This window comes from Centropristis striata, chromosome 2, assembly GCF_030273125.1.
Source record: "Centropristis striata isolate RG_2023a ecotype Rhode Island chromosome 2, C.striata_1.0, whole genome shotgun sequence".
In the NCBI taxonomy this organism is placed as follows: Eukaryota; Metazoa; Chordata; class Actinopteri; order Perciformes; family Serranidae; genus Centropristis; species Centropristis striata.
The window spans coordinates 14,305,853-14,323,109 of record NC_081518.1 but is presented as its reverse complement, the minus strand read 5'-3'; the positions used below and the strand labels follow the sequence as shown (position 1 = coordinate 14,323,109).

The 17,257-nt window shown below is 41.5% G+C and overlaps 1 protein-coding gene across 6 annotated transcripts in view; it reads right to left on the bottom strand.

Moving 5' to 3' along the window:
* Positions 1–17,257, bottom strand: part of dmxl2 (Dmx-like 2) — a 41,527-nt gene that overhangs the window by 6,950 nt on the left and 17,320 nt on the right. For 3 of the 6 annotated variants that reach the window (XM_059347948.1, XM_059347932.1, XM_059347941.1), the window contains exons 22-44: positions 16,554–17,214; positions 16,011–16,346; positions 15,811–15,930; positions 15,278–15,413; positions 14,391–14,501; positions 14,059–14,228; positions 12,933–13,030; positions 12,656–12,821; positions 11,513–11,777; positions 11,180–11,382; positions 10,651–11,049; positions 9,780–9,962; positions 9,382–9,678; positions 9,087–9,278; positions 8,902–8,978; positions 7,950–8,080; positions 7,177–7,422; positions 3,262–3,452; positions 2,978–3,111; positions 2,802–2,887; positions 2,501–2,702; positions 1,718–1,835; positions 475–540 (exon numbers count right to left, since the gene is read on the bottom strand). In XM_059347948.1, the coding sequence (XP_059203931.1) occupies positions 475–540; positions 1,718–1,835; positions 2,501–2,702; positions 2,802–2,887; positions 2,978–3,111; positions 3,262–3,452; positions 7,177–7,422; positions 7,950–8,080; positions 8,902–8,978; positions 9,087–9,278; positions 9,382–9,678; positions 9,780–9,962; positions 10,651–11,049; positions 11,180–11,382; positions 11,513–11,777; positions 12,656–12,821; positions 12,933–13,030; positions 14,059–14,228; positions 14,391–14,501; positions 15,278–15,413; positions 15,811–15,930; positions 16,011–16,346; positions 16,554–17,214 (4,588 nt within the window). Of the gene's footprint in view, positions 1–474; positions 541–1,717; positions 1,836–2,500; positions 2,703–2,801; positions 2,888–2,977; positions 3,112–3,261; positions 3,453–5,571; positions 5,650–6,469; positions 6,860–7,176; positions 7,423–7,949; positions 8,081–8,901; positions 8,979–9,086; positions 9,279–9,381; positions 9,679–9,779; positions 9,963–10,650; positions 11,050–11,179; positions 11,383–11,512; positions 11,778–12,655; positions 12,822–12,932; positions 13,031–14,058; positions 14,229–14,390; positions 14,502–15,277; positions 15,414–15,810; positions 15,931–16,010; positions 16,347–16,553; positions 17,215–17,257 lie in introns of those variants that run through there. The other 3 variants (XM_059347971.1, XM_059347957.1, XM_059347965.1) reach the window with 3 other exon arrangements.

The window sequence follows — 17,257 nt, the reverse complement described above, 5'->3', positions numbered from 1 at the left end:
GTGAGCATGCAAGTTAGTTAGTCTACTGTATGTGCCAACTCTCTTAAGGGGAGCTTCTTTTTTTTTTGCTTTTTGGCCCAGCAGAATCAGTCCAGCTAGAGAGGAGAAAGGAGTGAGAAACACAGGGAGATGTGTTATTGGCGGGGGTCGGATGTGAGATTATGTGAGTGGATGTCATAGGTGTCCCAGTGAGAGGGAAAGATTAGACGTTAGATCTAAGCCGTAGATTTTATGCCAGAAAAATTACCAGAGCAGTCACTGTCAAGCTGAGCTGGGGAGGAGACATTAGAGCTTAACCCAGTTTGGTGCTACTTCTAACCATAACATGCAAACACTAACTGCAAGTGGTGCACAATACTTAAAATTGTATGTACTTTCATGCTCCTTCAAGCTTGGCTCAACAGTGTCTCTCTTAAACAGACAGACAGACGGACAGACAGCCAGGGCCTTGGCTGGTACAGTAAATGATACTACCTTATAGGGACTGCTAGCTCCTGCTATGCAGTTTTGGCTTATATGGTCCATATGGTTCTCTACAGACTACACAACACACACAGAGGCAATATAGACACAGAACACACCAACACGGCACAACACAAAACACATGCACAAACACGGAAAAATAAAACATGGAATGAAAAGAAAATGTAAAAAGGTTGACAGGATCTTGGTGATAAAATGTAAATAACTCTAAACACAGACCACCTCATTAGCATGGAGTAATAAATGGAGATATGAACTATGCATCCGAGTGTTACAGTTTAATTTAAGGTAATCTAGTAAGAAAATTCATGTTGTAAACTTAGCATTTAGGACCATAATCTTCTGCACTTTTGCCTAATTGCAGGCAGGCAGCTATAGTAGCAGTCTGTCAGGAAAGTGATAATAATAATGACAAGTTCCAGATATCACAGAAGGCAGTGGACTGTCCTGTACTTGATTTAAGATGTCCGAGGAGTCAAAGCAATGATAACGACAATAACAAAAATATCAACAACAGAGATAAATGCTCAGAGAGCATGAAATGATGGATTTTGATACAAGGCTAAGACCTGGGTATCACAGGACCTCCAGAATTCATTATCTCCAATTTTAAGCGGCTTGCAATGCAACAGACAAAAATATAAATAGTGTGCAGATTGTCATTCTTATGGTTACAAAAATAATTCAAGTGAAATTAAAATATGTACTGAATCGGTCCATATATAATGTCCCTTACTACAAAATGTTTAAAATTACATTCTTGTGCAGGTATTCCAATAAATAACATCTTTAATAATACAGATTACTTTGTTCTGTTTTTGAGTCACACACTTGTCTTAGAAGTAGAAATATTTCCTCTGACCGATTTTTTTAAAGCTCTGGCTGTCTTCTGACATCCTGACACTACTTTTCTTGTCTGCATGTCAGTTATGACTATTACTTATCTCGTCAATCACCATCATCATCATGAGTGTCATGTCGTTATTACGGCGTTCTTTAATGTCTCTTAATCTGTTGATCCGGGTACTTAAGAGTTTGGCTGCAGTAACTTGACCTTGTCGGACAGGCTTATGGTATTATATTTGGGCCAATACAGTAATCTTGTCAGGGGAAATAAAAAATAAAAAAGTACAATGCAAACATAAAACAATGGTGGGATTAATAATCGTAGCTAAATGAACACTGAACTGAATAAAAAACAGCAGGTATGTTTATATGCATAAGGGCTGCTGACCTCACTCTGCTTCCTTTTCTTAGTAAAGATGTATCGGATCAAAGTCTCCTGAAGAACATCCTGTTTGACCAGGAAGTGCCAAAGACGTCGGGCTGGAAAGGACTGATGGTTCTTTGTCCTGAAAGAAAATATATGGAGAAAAATGGGTTGGTCGCTTGTGAGTGCATTCACAAAGGGGTCTTATTTCATGGTTAATTTTCGATACTATGAAAAGAGTGTGAGAGTGTAAATTGCCTAATACTAATATGTAGTTAAATAAATGATCACAATTTCTACTTCTACATTGTACTTCTTTTTTTGTTTGTTGAGAGAGAACTACTATTTCTAAGTTTTGGTTAAAACATTGCAAGAGTGACATATTATTTTGGGTGTATTTCTCTTTAGAAAAGCTAAAAAACAAAAACAAAATGTCTGTTTTAATTTAATTTAATTTAATTTAATATTTGCATGTTTTCTGTGATCTGTAGATGTGTCTTTGACATCATTTCGAAGGTATTGTTCTTGGATGCATCATTTATGATCTTTTTGTAAGTGATCAATTTTATCTAGGTGGACTCCTGAGCTAGACTAATGCCCTTTTGGAGTTAGGTTGTGTTAGTATTGCAGTGGTACAGTATACCTTTCTTTTTTTGTAATTCACTCTTGCTAAATAAGTTGTGTTAATGTTCAGATTCACATAATCTATTCTGAAGTAAAATCAGATGCAGATGTTGTAAAAATGATTCTCTTTACCTGAGTGAGAGTGTGTCTACATTTTTGTATACTGTACAATTTAATGCTCACTTGAAGGGTGTGTTGTCTGGCTCCAGCATGGCCTTGTGTCGGAGAATGGCGGGGCCACCTCCTGCGCTGAGGTCAGTAGGGTAAGTGTTGATGTAGTTGGGAGGCGGGCCATCAAACTTGTTCATTCGCTCCAACAGAAGCTGCTCCCAGTTCTCTAAAGTCTTCAGCACAGCGTTACTGAGAGGGGAGGTGACGGGCAGGTCTGTGACACAAACACATACACAGATATTTAGTGTATTTTCATAAAGAAGACTGTATATAAGATTTAAAGATTCAGGATGATTGAGGAGGTTATGTGTACCTGTGAAGTCCAGGCCAGTGAGAGGGAGGAAGTTCTTAACGTTGTGATGAGCCAGTTTCACCATAACCAGGCGGATCAGAGCCCAGCTGCATACCACACAAACATGCAGGAGGTTCAAAATCTGAAGCCAAGTCTCTGAATTATGTGGCAGAAATATATAAAAAGGAGACTCCTACCTGTAGGAGTTGGGGTCAGAGTGCTCCGTCATTTGTGTGTCAGAAAGGAAGGCGTCGTCATCATCTTCATCATCCTCTGCACCACTTTCGTCTGAGTCACACAGAGCATTGCTGTCTGACAGCGGCAGGAAGGGCTGAGAGGGCGGAAATAATGATGAGAGAGGAGGAGTAAATGAAAAAGGCAGATGGTGAGCGAGATCGAGGAATAACTTTTTAATAACCTGAAAACTATGAGTCACAGATCTCATTAGTCCATTCCACATATGTAGAATTCAATGCCTTACTTTGGCCACAAAGTAGTCCCACATGCTCAGCTCTGGAGGAATGAACTTCTCCCTGTATGCGGGTCTCTCCGTGGGCACAGGAGGCGGGGTGGCTGGCGTTTCCTTCACAGGACGTCCAGGAACGAGCATCCTCATGTTGAACCTCCGCCTGTATCTGTCCACATCCTCCGCTGGGGGCTGAGGGGGAGCGACTGGGGGAGGAGAAGAATGGAGAGATGGTATCTTTCAAACACAATGAACTCTGATAAGGTTAATATGCAGCAGAGTGCAGTATGCTGCAGTTTAGGACAAATGATGAGGATGAGCTGAGACTCAGCATCAATTTAAAGCCAAGAGAAGGTCAAGAAATATATCAGGAGGAAGTGAATTTAAACCACACCCTACACAGAGCACAGTATACCCTACATCCATGAGTTAAATTATAAACTCTGAAAATTAACAGGATATTTTGGATGTTTTGAAGAAGCCAATTGGCAGGGAAGCTAAGCAATATACAGCTGAGGATGGGACAGCGGTAAAATGTATTTTAACCACCTAAAAAAGGGCCGACCCGAAATTCAATAACCGTTTAACCACTTTGCCTTGCTTTTAGACAGCCCTGTCTATGTTTACATGGGGGGAAATGAAGCAATTATTGATGCTCTCTTCAAAGCCAAGAATCCTTTGACAAAAACAGCAATTTTACTGTGAGGGCACCCACCTGTCACTTGAAGTGGCCACACCCTTTATAATGCATACATTTAAGCCTTAATATAGTTTAAATAGGTGAGTTATATTAAAAGTCACCACTCATACAATTGGCATTATCGAGAAAAGTACATATTGAGGCCAGAGCTGCTTTTATACCAGGCAGTAAACATGTTTATTTCTGTTGTTAAGGTGCCCATTTCAATTTTGGGCCCTATGAGGATTGATTAAACTAACACTTGAAAATACCAAAGTCACACAATAACAAACAAACTCTACAAACAAGGCAGTGGGAGACCACCAAATCCTGTCTTCTGTGAGGTAAAAATAATTACTGTTTTTTTTTTCATGTCTGGTGTTATAGATAACCGCTTCAGTCCCCTTGTGTCAACCTAAACAGGGCTGCCTGATAGCAAGGTAAAACGTTGAAAATATTCTCAATACAACATACACTTAAACTGATATTTCAGGTGGCTAAAACTCATGGCTACTCCTAAACTGTAGGTGTGCCCGTTGCCATCTACTGTAGTTAATACGCTGACTACGGATACATACCTCATACAACCAAACTATCCCTTTAACCTTAGTCCTGTCTAAAATGTGGTTCCTGTCTACAATAGAATTTTGAGATCAATGACTCGATGACTCGTAGCACAGAAAAAAAAACCGATACAGTTGGAAAAAAGAGACAAATGCACAAATACAAACGTTTAGGATGGAAGCACAAGGCAAGACACACTAGGTTGTGCACAAACCTGCACCATTATCCTGGGTGACTATCTCTGGCATGACACCAGACAAAACAAGACAAGACACAAACCAGAGTAGACAGTGCAGTTAAACACACGGATACTACACAGACCATTACATAACTGAATCAGTGTACATTTGATGTAGTGTGTGGCACAAAATACACACAGAAAAACACATCAAACAATGATGGCAAATTTGAGCAGTCATGTGCTAAGCGTTTTCTTGTATCCACAGCACTTGAAGGAGGCAAACACGATGAGACTATTTGTTTTGTTTTAAAATGATGAGTTAATTGGAACATGAAAGGAAGGCATTAACGTGTAACATTTGTGTATGGCTGTGTGTTTGAGACATGCATGCCATTTTGTAGGGGCACTCAAAAGGTCACAGTTTTAACATTTTGCAAAGTGATCCCTATCAACAGGCTGGCATTTAAGATCTCCCTAAACAGCTCTTCAAAAGTCTCTTGGCTTTGCTGAGAGCAATCTCAGACACTACAGTGATATTGAGTCGAAATGCCAGCCCATATCTTCCTCCCCCACAAATACAATGTGAGCACAGATTACTTTGGCCTAATGAATATGAATGAGCAGTGTCAAGTTCAGTCAACAGACTCAGATTTATACAGAACAGCTACTCAGGAAATGGCTTTATTTCTACAAATCTAAAAATCGGATGCAGACAAACAGCTCAATCAAGTCACACAAGAGCCACGATCAGTCTATGATCTATGATGTAACTCTACTACAATCTACCCATATACAGGGAACCCATTCTTTTTAAACATTTAATGCTACACACTGGACACAACAGAATGCAGTTCCAGCTCTACAGTAGTATTTCACTGTCTAATAACCTCTCATGGTATACCTGGTTTAGTCTCAGATTCAGATTGAGTCTCAGAGGGCTGCTCAGCCTCTGAACACTCCTTGCTAGGCCCAGCTGTTGCTTCGTTGGAAAAACAGGAATGACACAATGAGATGAGTATAGAGGACGTCACAACATGTACATGCGATGCAGTACACACACACGCACACGCTCACACAGACACACACAGCTGTTCAATAGCATCCAGCTGCAGAGCTCCAGGCTCTGGCCCACCTCTATCGCCAGGACCCATGGTGAAAAATCATGCATGTTCCTTATTACTAAATTCCATTTTCATGCCACTGTATTCAATTGTGCAGTCTTATGTTTTATTGTGCTTAGTGTTAATAAATGAAGTAAATAATAAAGTAGCCCACTGAGCGTATTTAATATATTGTATAATTTCCATGCTGCTGTATAAGTAGGCCTATTATAAACTGACTGATCATATTTGGTTACATGTTTATGCCACATATGTGTTTGTCATGCTTTTATTGTGCCTATTGTTAATAAATAAGTGTTTTATATGGTTAGAAGCCACTGTAATATAGGGTCCAGAGACGATCATATACTGATGTTAGCTATGTTAACAATGATTCACAAATAGCATTACGCAAACAGGAAAAAGATACAAAACGCAAACTAATAAGGTTAATAGAGTTATTGGCTTATGCTTAATGTAACATTTCCCAACCTAAAATTTTTAAACTGTTGAAATATCAAAGTTGTATTGTTTACCTTTGTTTTAACTGGTGAAGGTTGTGTGTCTAAGTCAAAATAATGAACGCATTGCACGCTATCCACATTTCAAAAGTAATTTCCTATGTTCTCCGAGCTCAGGACTGCAAAGGGTCAGACGGAGGAGGCGGGCCTGAGCCTGGAGCTCTGCAGCTAGACCTTTCTCCAGCTGTTGGCTTATCATGAAAGTGAACACAGATGACAATGTCGTCATAGCACTAGTGAGCTTTGTTGTTTGTTATGGGCATTCAGTAGTAGCTGCACAAGAGAGATAGGTAAGTCAAGCATCTGCAACAATGCAAACCTGTACAATTACCATGCACTGCAATCCTGCAAACCAGCACTGCAATCCACCAGCCCAGTTACTCACAGCTGGCCTTAGTTGCTGGTGCCACAGCGCCCAAACCCTCTCCCCTTGAAACGGGAGGAGGGGGTCGTTTGGGGCGCTGGGTTTCAGTGGGGGTGGGAGAGGGGTTTGGGGTAGGGTTGCTCTGCTCAGGTCTTCCTGCCTCTTGAGAGTCCTCTGGCCTGGCTGCCTCAAAATCAGCTGGCACTGGGACACAGGGCAGAGGGCACACTCACACAAGACACCACACAGCAGCAGCATCTTAGGAGCATCAACAGACTATGTGCAGGTCTATGTAACTATGTAGACAGGCCTTAGGGATGGAAGCCTCAGATCAGAGATAAGTCAGGATGTAGAAAGTCAGTAGATGAAGCAGAAGGGGACAACGGCAAGAGAAGAGTATAAGGACAGGGACAGATTATGAAGACAAGGGAGATGAAAGACAAAGGAGACAAAAGACAATAATGACGGTGATGATGAAAAGAAAGGTATGGTATTAGTAATCAACAAAATAATAATTCTACCTGGTGGGGCCTCAGGCCTCTTTGGCTTAATAACGACTTTGGCCCCTCCTCCAAAGACAGCGGCCCACATGCGGTTGTTGAGGGGGTGTGCTGCCAGACGGAAGAGTTCATTGCTGCTGTGAGTGCCCAGGCCATGAATGAGCAGTGCAAGATAAACTGCCATGACCCCTTCACACAGCAGCACGTTGAGCTTCGGCTGGTCCTCCTCTCTGGCAGACGTCAACAGAGAAATCAGGGAGGACACACCTGCAGAGAGATGACGCACATAAACATAACATGGCACTTGTGTAAAAAAATAACCTGTAAATAACTTCCACAGTAGAATAATAAAATCACTGTCTTTGCACAAAAAGAACCCATTTTTGAAACATTTGCATGATGGCGTGATCAGTCTCTGTCTTTCCGTTTCCTTCCCAGAGGCCATGAAGCTCCTATTATAGAACACCATCTGCCTCTCTGCATAAACACAGACTGCCTGCTTTGCTCTGCTCTTCCTCTCCCTCTGCTTCTCCCTGAAACATGTCTTTGATGCTCACACATATGCCAATTTCCCTTTCTATGCATTCTGGGAGGATTCTGGAATATGATCTATCTTAGCTTCAATCTCATTAAAACAATCCTTGAGAGTATTAAGACCGAGATGTTAATGACGAGGCACCCCCTGAAGTTGTCCTTTTAAAAAATAATCATTCTTATTTTCTGCCTTCAATCAAGAGTCTGACTCATTTTAACCCTATCAATGCCAGTGGTTGCTACAGGAAGGACATTGTTACCTGGCCACTGTGCAGGAGCGGAGTTTGGAGTGATGTGTTCTTCTATGCTCTCTGTGCGGAGTCGTTTCCTCTCACTGAGCAGCAGGCCCTGGTACACCATCCCTGTAAACTGGTTGGCCTCTGTCTGGCTGCTGCAACGCCAACAACAGGAAGGTAACATGTGAGTCACAGCATTACAAAACATGTACAGTGTGTTCAGCATTTTGGTAAATATGGTAATTTTTCTTTCCTAGAATTAAATGAGAAGCACATTTAAATCCCATTCACCTTTCTTGTGTGAGCTAGAGTCAGGGTGTGGTTAGCTAAGCTTAACATCTAGAGAAAAATTTTCCAACATGTTTAACCCTCAGTATGCCAAGCAGTTTCTGGATGTTTTTTTTGCTCCTGTTACTCACTGTTGCCTCATTCTGTTGACTCATAAGTCCCACACCTCTATAGAAACAGCACAATCATGGGTAGAAGTAGGGAGAACTCATAGGGAGTCTTACATAGTTATATTTCCATATGTCTTAAAAAACAAAAACATTTACAAAATTTTGTTAATTTATTTTTTACAAAAATTGGAAAAAATGGAATCCAATATAGAACAACAACTTTTACCAACATTGTGGGCTGCACATTTGACTGTATAAACATTGAACTATTTCCATTTTTACAACCGCATGTTACAACCTCTCTTGTCCTCTCCTGTCTAGTCTGTGTAATCAACCTGCAGTTCAAAGTTTCGCTGAATATTTTCATTATAATCTTTGTTGTTACAGTTTCTGGTTATTATAAATGGTGTAATATTGGCAAAGAAGCCTTTCAAATCTGCCAGTGGGTTGTGGGTTTGAGAGGGCTTACTACTTCAACTTCAAAATGAAAAGCACCTATGGTATTAAAGAAATTTTTTTAGGAAGACAAATACAGTCTTGCAGAGACTGTTAGGCCTGCACTGCAGAGGAACAGTTACCTGTAGCTGTGGCTGTCACACAGTGCTTGATAGACGCAAGCAGACAGAGATGCTGCTAGTGTGTGCAAAGCATTCACCTAAGGGTGAAAGACAGACACTTTTAATTTATTGAACAACTTCAGATGACTGTGAAAAATTTCTCCAGACTCCAGTTGGAAAAGTTGGATTCTTATTTGAGCTCTCACCCGATCATCCATGAGCTCAGGATGCGGCGGGCTGTCCATAAGGGCGATGGTGTGGAGGATGTCGTGAATGTGGTTGCTGAGGTGGAGAACTGGATTGGCTATAACTGTCTTGGTGGGAGCAATGCAAGCTGACAGCAGAGGCAGTGTAGTGGGCAGAGGCAGAGGAGACTGCAGCTGCTTAACTGTGGTCTCCTACAGAGTGAGACAGAAAAGTGCTTTTAGTGGAAGAGAGATGGCTTTTGTTTTTATCCAGTAGAAGTACATAACACACATGTTTATGAGTGCGTATGCGTACCTGCTGGCTCTCCTGCAACAGAAATAGAAGCTCCATGCGAACAGAGGTGACTCCTCCTCCCTTGGCTCCATGAAGGCTACAGTAGGACAGAAACACCCTCAGCAGCGCCTGGTTCTTCCTGAGCCATGCCTTGCGCCTCTCAGAGTGCTGCTGTTTGGCCTGAAGACGACGTCGCTCCATCTGGTGTCGCTCGTAGGCCCCGGCCTCCGTACGATCCAGTGCATCATCCGATATGTCCACTGATGCTGTACGCTCTCTCCAGTACTCCACCTCTGAATCTTCCTCCTTTCCTTCCACCTTTGTGTAAACACATTTTATGTTAAGTTTTTCTGCTGATATCTAGTAATGCACAATCAAATACAAAGCTGCATAGAATACAGCAAATATTATCAGTGTACCTTGTAGTTGCAGATTGTATGCATTGCTGCTATCTCCTTCTCCAGCCAACTGTAGAGCTGAAAGCGGAGCTTGCCTCCATCCACTTCAAAGCCTGTGGCCAGCGTACGCAGCTCTGTCATCAGGATCTTCAGACAGGCTCGGAACTTCAGCTGCTCTGCTATCACGTCCACCTCTGACTCGCCCTGAAATATACGAGAGTGAGTTATAGGAAAATGGCCAAACTTTTTAGACTTGCTGACATTCCTGTGACATCTGTGTGTCTCAGTCCAAGTTCACAACTTAAGCCTGCACTTTCTACAGGCTTCCATAAAACCAAAAGATATCTGTCTTTTTTTAACAAAGTGAGACTTTAAGTACCTTTCAGAGGAATACTCTAAGAAGGATTACAGGGTCAAGACCTCAGTACTGGTCATATCTATGGCAACGACTAAGATCTTAAAGCAAGTCTCATCTCTGTATACATTTTAATGCCTTTTTGCCCTTTTCACATTTGGGACCCTCTTCTGGACTATGTTGAAGATAAGGGGGCACAGGCCCTTTGGAGTAGTCTTTACGGTATAGTATGGAATGAGATCTTCATGTAAATTTATATGATATTTAAATCATACAAAACTTCAAGTCAGTATTGAAACTGTCCTATGCCAACATTTGTCTTAAAATTACAGTGTGTGTGTTAAGTGTCCCGGTTAAAGAGAGACAGGTTCAGGTTTATGAAGTAAAAATGAACAATAACTTAGATGTAACATTTTTAGTATATATATATATATATATATATTTAATTTTAGCTTAAACTATTTATGATTGTATTATCATGTTATCATATAAAAATTCCAGTAATTATTCTAATGTATTCCACATATATTATCCAACCTGTGAGTCCTCTCTCTGCAGTTTGGGGATGCCACTCTCCGAGCCTCCGTCTGCTTTGGTTTCAGCCTCTGGTTTCTTCATGGTCAGACCACCATCCTCATCCTCATCTTCATCATCATCATCCTTGTCCTGTCCCCAATCCAGATTCAGCTCATCTTCCTCCAGTTTGACCAAAGGCTGGCTCCAGTCCAGCCCACCCGCACTATCATTTCCTCCCCAGGCATGGGCAGGGGCTGTCGGGGAGCCCCAGTCTAAGCCTCCCTGGGTGCCATTTTCCAAGGGTTGGCTTGAGTTTAAGTTGGCCTTGGATGAAGCTTTGCTGAGAGGTGACGAGCCAGATTTTTTGGTAACTTTGGGAATCTTAGAGAGGACTTCCAGAGCCAGAACTGGGCAGCCCACCTACAGAAGATTTAGATATGATTAAAATCATGCATTGATAATTAACATGTTATCCGTCTTTAAAACAAGTTATAAACGGATCCCAGCTGTATAAGCAAAACTGGTGTGTCCATATTGTTGATAAGCCCACCTTGAAGTGTGCATTGGCAGTGGTGAAGAACAGCTTGCGCTCTATAAGGTTGATCTCGACCGCGCTGCTCTTCTCAGCAGTGAGGCCCACAGTTGTCGTTGTGCCCTCTGTATTTGCAAAGTGGCGACGGATGATCAAAGGGTGTGTCCTCAGGTAGTTATAGAAACTAAACACCACGGGGTTGCAGGCTTTCACCATCACATCTAACACAGAGGAAAAAGAAATGAAGAAAAGGAGAAAGTCTTTAAGCATAGCACAAAATGAAAGTAAAGAGCTTTTACGGGTTTTAGTGGACCTTGCTGTGTAATACAGAAATGTCTGCAATCAACTGACCAGGGTTCTCATCATCGTCTTTGGGAATTCGTTCCAACAGTGTGTCCAGGGCTAGGGTGTAGTCCTTCATGATCCAGTAGGCTATGCTGCGGAGGAACGGGTCAGGGTGCAGTCTGGAACAGTGGTAACCACTTCCGTCCCTGTTGCAGCCCAGGACCTTCTCATAAAGGAGGCCTTGGCAGGTGGATGAATTCTCAAAGTCTGCCTCATATAGCCTTGCTACTATCATGGCTAACTGAATATCCTCCATCTTCTCCATCAACACCTACACAGCATGGAACAGATGAGAGGTGGTTTAAAATGCAGCTTAAGTAAGAAATGTAGGTAATAAATGAATTCTCTTTATTCTCTATATAATGTACATCTTGAAAATCAAATTTCACACAATTTTTTTCCCATAATTCCATAAAAGGGAATAGGCTGAAGCAAATGGCTCATTTCTGCCTATTCTATACAATCCAGGGAAAAACCCAGAATATCAGCAATAGAAAGAAAAAAGTAAACATCTACATTATAGTCTAATTCATAATTCTTAATTAATTAGTTTATTATGTAATAATTAATCATTTTACATTTTAAAGTTCTTGGGGTGTAGAATAACTTTAAAATGTAAAATAATTAATGATTATAATTCAGATTCAGAATAGAAAAGATTGAGTTACATGTATGACAATCAAGGATTATGAATTAGACTATAATGTAGATGTTTATATTTGTAAGTAGCATTAAAGTGGAAAACTTTAACTATTTTTTAGGTAGTAATATCCACTGTGACCAAAACATGGAGTTGAAACATAGAAAAGCTGACACTTGTATTTCCTTTTTTGGCTATCTGTATATTTTGACTCTGCAGCATGAAAACCCTGGCTAAGGAAAACTATGCCGGCTATTTATGCATCTTATCAGTGTAATTTAGACTTCTCACATGTGATTTAAAGGCTGCAGGATATACACTACTGTGATGTAGTGTTTTAACTGTCATACAAACACACCTTAACACTCTATATGGTATTTCAACAAGGCTATGCCAAGTTTCCACTGTGAAGGAAATGACAATGAAGCGTTGGAGCAGACTCAACAGTAATAAGCTGTGTCTGTGTATTTAATATGTTGTTTGTGTAAAAGTGTATGTGTTGTTCACACCTCTATGGCATCTTTGAGAGATCCAGCCAGTAGGAAAAAGGCAGCAGACTGTTCAAAGCGCTGCTTTCCCAGCAGGGAGAAAGCATTTTTCAGAGCTGCCTTCCGCCAGCGGTCTTCACTGAAGTTGTTTTTGAAGAACTGAGTCATCTTCTCATCATGCTGAGACCTGAGAGAATAAAACCACACATGCTCAGTATCGCATAATGGTTTTGTGAGGAACTTAATTGAAATTAAAAAACAATTAAAAATAATTGTGTGTTCAGAAACAATGTACAACCTGAAAAGGCCCCACAGAACAGCTTTCTTCTTCATAGCCAAGTAGAACAGAGCAGCATCCAGAGGGTCGTTGTGTCTCTGGAACGCAGCTTTACCCAACTGATTACACACAAACATTACAGATACTAAATCAGTTATTCCAGTTTTTACTTGTGTGCTGGAATTATGTTGAAGTGCACTTTAAAGACAACATCAGAATTAAAATATCAAAACACTATCTGCAGATTGTCACACAAGCCAGTACAAGTGTTCCCCATACTTAGCAACTCCACATTAAAACTAAACATGGAGAAGCAGCATTCACTTTTTATGCACAATGTATCTGGAACAAACTACATCCTTTTTCAATGAAGCTGCGGTTTGTTTAGCCACGTTGATGGAACACCCCTCCGGTCATGGTACCTTGTTCAACTCTGATTGTTTTTAAATGTGCTATATAAATAAACTTCAATTTTTGTATTATTATTCTTTTGGCTCTTTAATTAATGTTTCATTTTAATGTCCTTTAGTGTTTTATGTAGAGCACTTTGAACTGCCTTGTTGCTGAAATGTTTATTATGAATTAAACTGCCTTGTCTTGCCTTTCATCAACTATTAGCTTAGCTTTGCATTGCTCTTTATAATAATCATAGGAGCTTATCATTACAAATGCATACTTCATGCAGAAAATACGACTTAGGTTGTACAAGGAAGAATGCATGTCTCCAGATAGAGTAACTGTCACCCTGACTCTGAATTTTGAAGTCAGCGTAGGTTTAATGGCTGAACTAAAGGGAGCATAAAATTAACAGTAACACATGACCTGACTGCTCTTGGTTCAACTGAGAAGTAACAATGTTCTTACTGACTGATTGCATCATGCTGTAAGGTATTTCCTTTTCTGGAATGCAGTGGAACAACTTCATAAAGTGCAAAAAAAAAAAAAATGCCGGAGCCACCATGTCTCTGACAGTATCAGGAAATATCTTAAGCTTTGAAAAGCTCTTTGAAAGCATTGTGTTATATATTCAGGTACCAACTATTCTGTCTTCTGAAACATCACAATTAGCTATGTCGTCCTGTGGAAGATGCATATTTCCTTTTCAAGTTTTCATCACTGCTCTCTATGTAAGAATTTGTCCTAGTACCTTCTCCACCACATTCCGCAGAGTGTTGATGTTGCGTATCCACCAACCCACTCCGACAGCTCTGAGCTCAGACCACTGTGGGTCGCCTCTCTGCATGGCTGGGATCATGTTAAGAAGCTCTCCTTCTGCCTCTGAGTGGAAGGCCCAGGCAAAGTGGCATGTTGATAGCCCTGTCAGAGAGCGAGAGGGAGAAGGAGAGATGTCTGTAGTTAATTTCCCAGATTAAATACACTAAAACTCTATAACTCATTACCACAAAAACTGGCAATATATTGGTGTTATTGATACAGTGTTGGTATTACAGCAGCAGTATAATGAGCAGTGGGGTTTACCCTGGTGGAGCAGCTGCATGCGGTAGAGGGGGGGCAGAGACGTGAGCAGGCAGGTATGAAGACGCATGGCCAGTAGGTACCTCAGTCCACATTCATCGAGAGCCTCACCACCTACACAAACACCAGGGAGCCTTCAGCTTTGTCATTGTTATTCCACAGACCACTCCATTAAAATGGCAGCCACAAAGCAAAGGCCTTTAAAACTGCAGTATCACATGAGTTCATGTTCAGTCCTGTCGGAAACTGTGTCTTGTCCTTGAACCGTCTTACCCTCTCTGTGCTTACTTAGCCCTGGAACAACCTGCTTATGTCTTCCTCTCAAGACTAAATAAGAAGGATGGAAAATTGGAGAAAAAAGACCTGTATCTGTATATATACAGTTAAAGAGGAACAGTATAATCACTTTTGTTTATGTTAATAAAGATCTGATGGCTGGAGATTAGCTATTTCCATGAAGACACAATCAAGAAAAAATATGCTTTTATGTCTATAACCTTTAGTCAAAATTAATACAATCTCTTTTCAAGGGGAACATTTGATGGACTGGCAGACATTAGGGCGGGCCAACACGCCACATTACAATACAAGCCCGTTCTTCAGGTATGAGTGAATCAAGTATCTTACATTTAAAGTACAAAATTAGACAATATTTTATTCATTTGCAAAAGAAAAATTCACTTGTCACTTCCACTGACAGATCAGAGCACAGAGACAGCTCTAAAATGGATTGCCACAGGTGACTGTCACATGGGTGCGAGGATGACACAGCAGTCGCTAACCCAATAAACCTTGGTGCAATAGGTTATATTTACTCTTTGTTATATAAGCTACTGTTCAAATATATCACAAATATGACTGTAACCATATGCATGAACATATATACTGACCTGTGTACTGTTGATCAGCGGAGCTGGTGACCTCGGCACTGGTGGTTGCAACAGTATCAGCCAAAGCCACCAGGAACATCTGCTCTAGCCTGGTCAGGCCTGGTAGGCTGGAGTGCATCAGGTGACTGGACAATACCTGACACACAAAGGAAGAAGGAGAGGAGTGAGAAATTCGGAACGACAGATTGAAAGTAGGGATGATAATTTGGACTCAATCATTAATTAATTAATTAATTAATTATCAACTTCCCTAATTGAATGATATTCAATAATAATGTTGTACTGATGTATTGAGGGAATTTACAATGTGAGCCATGACAGCAAAGTAATCTTATCTGATTATTACTTTGAATTTGCAAAAAATTCACATTGAGAGAGTTCTGCTGTCTGTACTAAATAGCCTTTATTACTATTGTATTATTGTCATCTTTTCTCTCCTTTATTTTCCAATGAAACTAAGGATAAAAAGAATGCTTCTTTTTGGATGTTCTTACAAATAGTCTGCATTGATCTCTAAAAAAATAAGTCAATACCTGAGCGTGCTCTGCTCCAAAGTAGGTAGGTCCATATTGAGAGAGGTTGATAACTCGAGACTTCTTCTCTGGTTTGTCGGAGGCAAAGTTCACAAAATCATCTGTGGTTACTGTCTGCATCTGTTAACATGGAAAGAATCAGATGCATTAGTGGACTACAACTTTGACAGCAACATTAGATCTCTCTTAACTCTACCTACCTGGAAGAGGTCAGCATACTGGTCCTCTGTAGACATCTGGGATCCCTCGCCATCTGTCCCCTTAGTTCCCTTAGCAGCATCTTCTGCGCCCTTGTACCCTTGTGAGGTGTCTAGGTCAGCCAACATGAGGGAGTAAAGGGGCAAGGGAGGTATGGAGTTGATCTCTGTGTAGTCTCTTCCTCCATCACGGCCAGCCACAATGGTGTCTTTTGCTGTGCTGCCAGTCACACTGATGGTTCGGGACAGATGTCTCCTGGCTCCGCCTTCACCTGCCTCCACATCCCTCACCACAGCGACTTCCCCAGCGATACACTTCACCAGGTGAGCGAGGATGGCCTGATATATAGAGGAGAAATGGGTTACACATGGTAATACAATGTAGATTAGGTGAGCTGGTTCACCACATATCTGCTTATCTAGAAAGTGTTTGTCAGGGTATCTGTATTTTTAGTTTTTAAAGATGTTTTAAAATAAACAAATAAGAGCTTTAAATAAAAATATTGCATATTTTGGAGTCACTGAATAAAACAGAAACAAACTCACCTTGGCACGGCGAACCTTGCCCAGATCCATGAGTTCTAGCAGCTGGGTGGGATGATACTGTGGTAGAGTCGGAGACAGAGAGTGAGCTGCTTCAAACAGTCCCCCTTCCTGAAGTCCTGCTGGGGCACGAAGGGCCTCATCCACTCCAGTCACTCCAGCAGTCCCTTCAAACACACTCTTAGATCTGGCTCTCCCTTCAAAGACCGAGGAGGGAGCCGTTGTTTGAACCCCAGCAATGTCTGCAGATGAGAGGTTTCCCTCCTCTCCCTCTCCAGGCTTCTTGTCCTGATGCCACTGGGCATACACATGCATTTCACAGTCCATGCCCACCACCAGGATGCCATCCCTCACCCAGGACAGAGAGACTGGCAAAGATGGAGTGCCGTCCACGGAGGACAGGAGGTCCACTGACCTAAGCAGGATCCAGCGTGAGCGGATGCCCTGCTTGATACTGCCCCCCAGTGGAAGGGTGATGACAGCCACCCCCTCTTTGCTGCTTGTCGGCTCAGTTACCACGCCAGAGATACGGCCGTACATGAGAATGTTGGATCCAACTCCCACAGTGAGGATGTGAGATCCGTCCTCCTTTGACAGCCAGTCCAGGTGAACATAGTGCTTAATGTTGGGGGAGCTGTGGTCTCTTGTCATGTACAGGTCAGACCTGGCATGGAGAAAATAATGAGCTGTTAAGAGACCCAAACTGG